Here is a 10553-nt window from a genome sequence, read left to right as displayed (position 1 = left end):
ATCCCGTGTTTGATGCCTACCCAAGATAAGATAAAATCGGATATATGAGGAACATAGCTCGGATATAATCATCTTATGAAAGAGGTGGGATAAAAGTAGATAAGATTTTTAATATTCATAATATAAAAATTATTTTTCTCGAATAGCAAACTTTTTATATTTATAAAATTAAAATAATATTTGAATATAAGTAATATTTTAATTTTAACATAAAAATAACTTCGTTTTTATTTATTCTTATTTTTATTTAAATATTCAAATTTATTTCTATCTTATGATATATATTTCATTCATATAAATAAATACATTTAATACTTATATTTATTACATATTTTAGGTATATTAGTATACTTTACTATTTACTAAAATTTTCTTAGAGAATGGTGGAAGGGGAAAAATAAAAAAATAACAGAATTAAAAAAGAGAGGTAAAAATAATTAAGAAAAATAAGCAAATAAAAATGAATAAGGTTAGAGTGTCCTAAAATATTTTTATTATTTCCATTTGTACAATTTTTAGGTTCATTTATACCTATACGACGTTCATAGTAAATAATAAACATAGTAAGGTGGGAAAATATCTAACTTTATTACTGTGATTCACCAAATAATTGATACGATATAGCAAATTCCATGAATTTCATATCCTATCTTATTCACTTAGATTTCATATCCTATCCTATCTAGTTCTATTCTGATTAGAAATCTAGACGACCTAATGCAACCTTAATGGTATTGCTAGATGTACAATGACTTGAAGTCCAGCACACAACTATTGATTGCATGGTTTTGGGGTAAGAGATCATTAGGCAACACCACATGTCCTGGAATTCGAACAATCCTCGCTTGCACATGGGAAGAAATCACATATCTTCCTATTTAAAGTGATATGAGAAAAAACAGTCGGTTCGATCTCTTCTCTGCTGTGACTACTTTACTTATTAACACTACCACTCAAAGAAACCTTCAGCCTGCCAAATGACCCGTAGCTTACCTGTTACTACCGACTTCAACAAGGTAGCTAGAAACTTCTGCTCATGAATAAAAGTGCACGGTGCAACACGAAAAGCAAAAGCTCCATATATCGTAAGATGGCCCCCCCACACTACCAAATCAACATGTCAAATCTATCCGGTGCCGTGTACTGGCACAGGATTGCCATCCGTCCGCCGTTTCTTCGGTGACGGTCCATGAACCTCCAGGAAGGACTCCGCTATGGCAGCAACAACAAAAATACCATTGATGTAGACAGCAAAGCCAATGCGGAATATCCGCATCTCCTTTTTTATTGCTTCCCTTCGGGATTTGTAGAAGTCATTCATTTCGCTTCTCTTCTGCTCGATAGCAGCAACGTGTTTGGCAATGTCAATAACCTCCGCCTTACGAATTTTATCCAAAGGTTCCAAGTCATCACGAGTTCACTAGTGAAGTTCCCATTGCACTCCTCCGAGGCTTCGCTAGTCGAGAATCTCAATCTTCGTGTCATTAACGGAAGTACAAACATTTCTTCAAAGTCTGCTTCACTGTAACTTCAACGGATCAGAACCCACGACCTCTTGGTCCGACCGGCGAGTATCGAGAAACATTACGAGCATGGTTGAATGGTCACTACGATTGATGGTACCTTCTCTACCGTGTAGTGCCCAGCTGTAGATCTTACAGTTTGATCGTTTCTATTGGTCTGTTCTACAATGGACCAAGGATCAGATCATCCCGTGTTCAAAATGCCGAAGCCGGAGTAGGGATCCTCGCATTGGTCATCGTCTGCTGGGAAAAGCGAGGACAAACTCACCACAACCAACGAGCCCAAATCACACAAGAAACCAGAACCGCCATTGGAACCAAGTCCCAGAACCGGAATTAAGAAAAACCACAAATCTTTCTTACCTCACCATCAAAGGCCACAAAACATTGACCTCCGAATCTTGTTCCAGCTCCAAGAGCAAGTATGACAGAGACAGAGATTTGCCAACGACGACAAAGAACGACCACTCCCAAAACGGGACGGAGAGGGAAACTGAGAGCCCTCCTTCCTGTTCACGAGTTCCTCTGTTTTGAGCCTTGCTCTGCCTTTTCTCCTCCATAACTATGTTCTCACATCGGGTTAAAAACCCGAATCGAAGTTTTTGGTTCATGCCGTGTTTTGGTTATTTTGTTTTATTGTATTTTTCCTGATCGAATGTTGTGATCAAACAAAAGGAGAGGGTAATCTGAGGCTTTCGAAAGTAGACTTGCCTTGCAATATGTCTTGGGAAGAGACCTTTCCAGTCATCAATATTATACTAGAAAAATAATTTCCCTCTTAACTGATCGCAAGCTTGGCTTTAAGCAGTACAATAATTGTCGATGAAAATGTGTTTTGCACATGATTTCTGAGAACATGGTGTCTGTTTGGAGTGATATTGCATTCACTGAGATTCTTTAAGCTTGCTTATATTAGACTTTAGGATATTGACTCCCCTCTATCTGCTGACAGAAAGGAGAAGGAGAGTAATCGCAGAAAAATCCCAGGTTTCTTCAAAATGTACATGCTAGGATATAACTCTCAAAGAATGGGGAGATACCCCTCTCTCTTATGAACTGTTTTTAACTCAGCAAATTGTTCTAGTTCGTGACTCACATATGGCTATTCATTGCAGCATGTCCCTAGACAGACCACCATCGGAATAGATCCTCCTCAGGCGTCCCATGGGGCGGCAATGGCGCGTGAAGACAATTGGCAAGAATTCGTGCAGGACAACTTGGTCGAAATGAATGACTTTGTGGTGTTCTCCTACCAGAGTCGTGGTGTGCCTGGTCTTGTACTCTATGGGCCACCCTCCCGGAGGAGGTAGGAGAAGGAGGCAAAGTCTGGGAGCACAACGGCGATGACAATGATAAGGACTTCAAGGAGGTGGAGGAGGACCAGAAGCATGAAGGTAGGGGAAGCGGTCAAAAAAAGAAGATAACAGAAATCATTCTGGTTGGGAATATGGAACTCAACACCTTAATCCTTCCTCTCCATGTCCTCCTATTGGGATCTTGGAACTCAACACCCTGAGGTAACTCGAGTTTGTAATCCTTTACTACAGCGCATGGAACGTGCTGCAAGGTGCAGCGCGCGGAAATTTATCTTGGGGTGTACGTGCTGCAAGTTGCAGCACATTTCGTGCACTGTACTAAAGGATTTCGAACTCGAGTTCCTCAGGGATCCCAAAGTCTGCAAAGCAGAAGAATAGACAAGTTACTCGATTGAAAGGTGCCAGTGCCTTCGGCAATAAAAGGAATTGGGACTATCTCTAACGATGTGTTTGTTTCACGGAAAATGTACTATTTCTGGAAAATACTTTTTAGGAAGTCATTTTCCAAGAGAATGAGTTCATTTTTCGGTGTTTGGCTAAAACCTAAAAAGGACTTGGAAAGTATTTTCAGTTGTTTGGTGAGAAAAATCTTATGGTGAAAATTATTGAAATTTTTTGTATTTTTAAAATTATTTATTATTTTTAAATTATTTTTATTAAGGAAGGAAAATACGTGAATGTTTTCCTCAAGAAAAGAAAAGAAAAAATATTAACAAATTCAACATGAGCAATTTCGAAAAGTGTTTTTACCTTCTTAGATTAGGTAATTCACTTTCATAATTTTATACATGAATGTTTTCCTTGACCGGAAAGTGTTTTCAGTTGACTTACCATTTTCGACGAACTAAACAGGTGGAAGTTCGGAAAATGGATTTCCGGAAAACACTTTTCATCAAACAAACGCACCCTAAGTCTGCAACGCTTGTTGATTGTGTATGCTTATGAACTTATCTCATTCTTTATCTATACCTTATAGGAACCTATTGGCCTAGATGTATACAAATAGAGAACAAATAGATACAGTCCATATGCACTGGATGAACAGATAAACAGAAGTTACTTTACATTGCTTAGCAATGAGAACAAAAGATGTACGTGCCACTTTCCTGAGAATTTTACCATATGGATCAGAAATGTTTTAAGCTGTTCCTAGTACTGCAGCATACAAAACAAGCATGGCAGGAGATGCGCGAAATGCTTAATGACGGCGTAGAGATTGGAATGTATTGAATCCATAAAGAATCAAAAGCGCTACTACAATATCGAAAAAAGCTGCAAACAAAAGAAATCGCAGCATTACCATGAAAATCTTGAATTACTAAACATTCAAAACTGGTAGTTGCAAATTACATTATAAGATACCAAAATGCTATAATTCTTTGGTATCTCATTTGCTTCTGCATCTTATTATGACTATAGAGTGAAAACCATCGTGAACTGCGCTACATCATTAGATTGGTCTTCATTGGTGGATCACTTAACATGTAGAAGCAATACGTGGAGTAAATTCCAATATAGCAGTAAGAAGGTAACCACAATAAACGCCAGTCAAGCTTAAACTGAGATAACAGGTCCCATTGAACAATTCAAAAAGCCACACATTCTGGTCGCATTCAACAGTTCAAAAAGCTGCAGTCGAATAGCACAGATGCAGAGAGCGATACCTGCGTGAGAAGGAGAGAGGCTTGGAGTTAATTGCCGTCGCCGTCTCCATTGTTGCTGCTTGATCTGCCACCGAGACTCCCTCTGGACGAGCCTTCACACGAACTCGCAACCGTCAAATCGTGATGGGCGTCGAACTCTAACTCGCGAGGGGACCCAAATCAGTGCCTCGTCGTGCAATTAGTTTGACTGGAAAAAAAGGTCCTTTTGCCGGCATCGAGAACTGTAGTGACCATTTGGAGACTTGGGAATCGGGTCGCGACACTTGTTTTCCGGGATTAAGCAGGATTAATTCCGACGCATTTTCTCCGTTGCCTTCTTCTGCATCCAATTCGTTATTACATTTTTTGTTTGGTACATGTCATTATGAGATAATCTAATTCTATTTTCAAGTGTCAGATGATTTTCATACTTCGACTCATTTGCTCTGGCTTGAACAGTTTGCCTTTTTAAGTGCAGGTAGAAAACTCCTGCTCTTATTTCCTCCATGAACTTACATACAGCCTAAACCTGTAATTGATCCAGGAACTTATGACCCAGAAGAATAAAACAGCCATTTCTAAAGGGGCCAATACAAGTCGCGTATCATCCAGTACGCAGTGAATGCAGAATGTAATTCGATCACAACCGCATAATGCTACAGCAATCGAATGTCAATCCAATAGTAGTGCGGTCACGTTACAGCAAGTTGGATTTAGAGAAGGATTTTGGTCATAAACACCGCTATTAGTCGCCATCTATGCTCTCCTTGGACATCGTACATGGTGACCCTAGAATTGTTCAACTGGCATACTATCTCCACATCCTTCTCCATTGCATTGACTTTGTTCCTCCTGCTCTGCAATTTGTTTATCTAGTTTGGCAAGTGAAAGGTCCCCTGTTACCACTGTTCCCTCCTGTTGGACCTGACAAATGATAGATAGTCAGAATCCGCAACGAATGATCAGACAAAATTCCTTACCTATTGAATTTATCAGACCAATAAAAAGTATCGAAGTGGTTCTTCTGTTGAAGAGGCACATATCAGTTTCTAAGCGTAGTCATACTGTTGACACTACCCAATGAATATGAGCTGTTTCGACTAATGTGGAAGCACGAACAAACTAAATTTGAGCCTGAAATAAATTGCATAACAAAAACCGGAACACAGTGACCTTCATGGGACAGTGATCAATGAGATGGTTCCACTGTAATCGGCAAAGAGAAGATTACAATCCCTCGAAACTTGAAAAGCTCACACTCAAGTTTCTTAATTCTAGATTAAACCCAAACTCACTAGAATCAATCGCAAGAAATGAATTTTCTAACACTCACATATTAAGCATACTAAAAGAGAAATAAGTTCAGAGCATCGGTAAATTATGCAAGTAAAACTTGGAAATTAAGTTAATTACAAATTAATAATTTGCATACTATTAATTTCACAAGAGTGTTGGTAAATGTCATAGATAATTAAGACACTTGTTTGATCTCCATATCTCTCATGATTGTCTAGGTTATTCTCTATATTTTCTTTTGATTGTGCATATCCTAAATTGATTATCATCTTACTAACTTACATAATCATCTAGTAGTGCCTCGTGTACTTCTCATTATGAGATTTACAGCTCTTCTGCATATCTCATAATGGGCCTATTCATACATTTTATTAGATAATTATCTAAGGTAACAATAACCAATTAGGATCAATTATGGACAATCACAAGAAAATATGAAGAGTCTCCTAGATATTTACACAATCACAAGAGATATACAGAATCAAGATAAATATCCTTAATGTCTATAATATCTCCTCAGAGTAGTTTGGAGAAAAAATCGAAAAAAAAAAAACACTGACGGACCGCCAATGCGATTCGGTGTGCTAAAGAGAGTTGACATATGTGGAAAGGTATGCATGAGTGCACTCAAAATAAGAATATGTGGAAGAGAGAAATTCGTTATTTCTGAATATCTCGTAATAAATAGTACATTAGCCTATTTATAGGCGTTGCTAGATGATTATACAAGGTAATAAAATAATCAATTAGGATCAATCAAGTACATGCATAATCAAATGGAGAATCTCCTAGATATATACATAATCATGAAAGAGATGGAGAATTAAGGAAAATATCCTAATTATTTCTAACAATAAATATGGTTACGAGCAAGTTACCTTGAAAAATAATCCCTCGTCATTTTTTTTATCAATAATTTTTTACATTTACTAACACATTTTGAAATTGACCAGCACGGTGAACAATCCACATTTTTTTGGCGCCGAACAGTAGAATTCCATGTCCTTTTGTTGCTCTCTATAGTGAAATGAACCTTATCTAATGTATTGTAATGAATAAAAAGTCTACATGTGGACTATAACAAACAATGAATGACCCGATTAATTTTCGGCTGGTAAAAAGAGAGATTTATGCACCATTTAATTGGGCTTGAGAAAGGTACCTATTTTTTTCCCCTAAAAAAATTTTGAAAATGGAAATCATAAGTATCTCAAGTTTTAGTAATTATAAGAATACTATAAAAGACTTCATACGTTAACAATTGAGGGATTTGACATTTGATAAAATTTAAATTTCAAACACACTGAAAAAAGAAATAAACAAAAAATTAGGAAGAAAAATTACTTTAAAATACACCCTTATATAGGAAATCCATTACTTAAGCTAAAAAGAAATGATTTCAAAGACGAAATTAAATGGGTGTGGATTCATGTCATATAATTACATAGATCATCTTACAAACGACATCGTATGTTAGAATAATACTCAAGAAGACCATCATACCTCTATTCCTTAGAGACAAAACATTTCTTTCTGGGTTTTGTTAGCATAACAGTCTTTGAGCTAATAGCATATTGCGAGTCACAAATTTTTGAAGGAATTGACCCTGTAACAATTTATAATCATTTGTTATTTTTTTTTTGGTCTAGAACAAACTGTTGTTCTAATAGTAAATTAAAGACCGTCATCCAATCATTTCCTTTTCTTTTATATGTCAAGATTTCGCATACATTGACAGCTCAATCTATGAGTCTATTAAGGCTGCATTTGGTGGAATCGTATAAAATACATCAAGCAAGATCATTATACTATTCGATTCTCTGTGACGGCCGATCGATATGTACAACCAATATATGAATTGGACAAGGAGATACATAAAATAAAGAGTGAGCATATAAGAGGACCGGTATAATCTCTCCTATCGCGTCGAAAAAGAAAAGAGGAAATAGAAAAAGGGAAACTTGATAAAAAAGTTTCGATATTGAAGAGGTCAGCGTTTGCCATTCTCACCATTGCAGTGCATGCCATTGTTGTTAAAGTCACAATTGTACGAAAAAAGTTAGCTAAAAGGCAATACTTGATAGTCATAAATCTTCCTTCATGTATTTTTTCGTAGTACAGTTAATGTACTTCACAAGCCGAGGTAAGCAAAAGGAAAAAAAAACTAAAGACTCATTGAAACTAAAGACTAGAGCCACAATGCGCCGGCGTCCTTGAGCATTCGCTTGAGCGAGCCACTGAGATGGTAGGTCATGACGGTGTTGGCCGACCCGACGAACTTCCCCCCGATGAAGACGGCGGGGACGGCAGGGCTGCAGCCGAGCCGGGCCAGGGCCCGCTCCATCTCCTTCCCTCTCGAGTCCTCGTCGAGCTCGTAGATGGCCGGGCTCACGCCGAGCTCGTAGAACAGGCTCTTCACCGCATGGCACATGCAGCACGTGCTCTTGCTGAATATCACCACCGCCTTCTGCGACGCCAACTTCGACACCCTATCCATCAAATTATACACTAAACAAGACGACGACGACGAAGAACGACAAGATCAAGAAAGACGATGAGTTACACAAGTCAACTACGGAAACTTTTCGAGTTGTTTTTGTATCTGGTAGCTGATGTATGCTTGTGACTTTGTGATGAAGAATGGAGCTGAATGGTCCTGTATATATAGGGGGAAGGTGGTGAATCAAAGTGATCACTAGGGTTTGTATTGTGGGTACGAGCATTTCCTTTTTCCTCTTCTCTACTTTTGATTTGATAAGTTAAATTATAAAGGGGGCATGGAAACGGTGGTGCAAGTTCTTTTAAGTTGATGTGAATATGATGATGTAATGTAAAGTATGAAATGCTATGGAGTTGATTAGGACGTGTATGGCTTGCTCGCAACAATTCAATACCATTTGCGCTGGGAATCTGCACGGCTAGAGAGATAAGACAAAAGCGCGCTGCCGAAAGTGAATTTTGGGGGATCGAGGGGGAAAAAAGGTCATATGAGCAATTTTAGAAACAGTAATATGTAATATCGATTTACAAGATGACGTGACAAAATGCTAGTGCGTATTTAACGTGTTGAGCCCTATTTATGCATCAAACAAGAATTTAATTCATTACTTAATAAATTATGTTATAGATGTATCGTCTTAATGTCTCTGGGATTATTCCAAAGTCATGTACAGGACGGGTATCGATTTTTTTTTAGTTTACCTATAATTGGCTTTAGGATGGAGGTTCTCGTGGCATATTTGATTAGGTGGCTTCTTGCGAAAGGACATAAGATGGGAGAATGTCAACTAGGGATACGACATGAGAGAAGAGATGGCAATAGAGGGAGCATCTGAATAAGTGTCGTTGATGCATTACACCGCATGATATGCTATGAAAGAATACGTCATAAAAGATAGGTACAATACAAATGTGATGCTCAATACATGACCGATATAACTCGGGTTTGAGATGCGAAATATCTGTAATGTTATTCTCCAACATCGAGAGTTCTTGGTGTCTGTTCGGTATAGTTGTGACTATGTAGCGCTGTGGCTATGCTATGAGATATTGTGACTTGTTTATCTACTAGCAGATATTTCAAAGGTGCGGCACCTCAAAACTAGGTGAGGCAGCTTCTCAAAAGTTATTGTAAGTTGTCGCCACAATTGTGAGGTGTTGTTGTGGTAATGTGCTTGCCTGACACCTTGTAAAACTTGCAGCACCTCTTTTCTAAGCTATAACTGTGACGGAAACTGCACAAGCACTTAAAAAATTGTGATATCCTAAAGTCCTACATTGATTGCGAAAAGGCCCATTTAAATAATTCATAAATAAGAGACATTCTTCTACGGTCTCTACCTTATGGCCAAGACATTTTGAAAACTCCTCTCGAGTGTTTAGTCCACATAGACCTAATTAGACCGTAAGATTCGATCTCTAAGATCACGTAACAATCAAGAGTGATGTATATTCGAGGAAGTCTCCTCTGATCATATATGGACGACAACATGTCATTTGAACATGCCTTAACCTCAGATATCGAATGTATATTAGCCTCTACAAAGGCTAATAGCCTAGGAAATTCCTCTGCTTGATAGTGACTAAAGTTTTCAAAAGGTATACATTAAATTATTTCATTACAGCTTCTTCATTTCCATATTATTATTATATATGCCAACAATAGTATTTCCAGAATTTGATCCCTAAAAAGGTAAGAAGACACGCTTAAACAAGGCCTCCAATTTCGAAAAGTGGAACCGCCTTATAAAACCCCAAGGGTCAAGCTTTTCTTGAACACTCAACCAACCATTTATTTATTGAAGCAAAACCCTAAAGAAATGGCAGTTCAATGCATCGCAGATCAAATCAAACGATGGGCCGCAGTTCTTAGTATCACTTTATAGCATCAGAACCAGATTGATATCTGCACAAACCAAAAGGCGAAAACAACATATATGAACAGAAGCCAGCCCGAGAATAAGGGTTTTTGCCTAGTGTTGAAGCGATTAGCCTATCATTAGTGGTGGGATTCTAATCATTTAAACTAACAAAAAACAAAGGCGATGTGACTTAAGATTCACGCACGTGTTAATCGTCAGTGAATGGAGAGTGGCATTGTGCTTACAACCTTCTTTAACCTAGATGCCAGAAACACCGAGAACAACCAGAACCTCAACTAATTCCCCGCAAAAATCTTTGCGAATAGAACAAATCAATCCGATCGACATATAGACAGAACAATATATTGATATCTGGCCATGAAACTGTTTATGTGCTATGAGATCAGATAGAGA

At 37.9% G+C, this 10553-nt stretch overlaps 1 protein-coding gene across 1 annotated transcript; it reads right to left on the bottom strand.

The window, feature by feature from the left end:
* Nucleotides 1-7859: 7859 nt before the first annotated feature.
* On the bottom strand, nt 7860-8425 carry LOC115682924 (monothiol glutaredoxin-S10-like). The gene has a single exon (XM_030607290.2). The coding sequence runs from the start codon at nt 8273-8275 to the stop codon at nt 7967-7969; it is 309 nt and encodes a 102-aa protein (XP_030463150.1). The 5' UTR covers nt 8276-8425; the 3' UTR covers nt 7860-7966.
* Between the last annotated feature and the right edge of the window lie 2128 nt (nt 8426-10553).

This window comes from Syzygium oleosum, unplaced genomic scaffold (genome assembly GCF_021117445.2).
Source record: "Syzygium oleosum isolate NSW1041296 unplaced genomic scaffold, Sole_v2.1 Sole_v2.06, whole genome shotgun sequence".
Lineage (NCBI taxonomy): Eukaryota > Viridiplantae > Streptophyta > Magnoliopsida > Myrtales > Myrtaceae > Syzygium > Syzygium oleosum.
This window is presented reverse-complemented; position numbering and strand designations above follow the sequence as displayed.

Excerpts from the sequence above, each read along its gene's own strand:
- LOC115682924 (XM_030607290.2), bottom strand. The coding sequence starts at position 8,275 with ATGGATAGGGTGTCGAAGTTGGCGTCGCAGAAGGCGGTGGTGATATTC.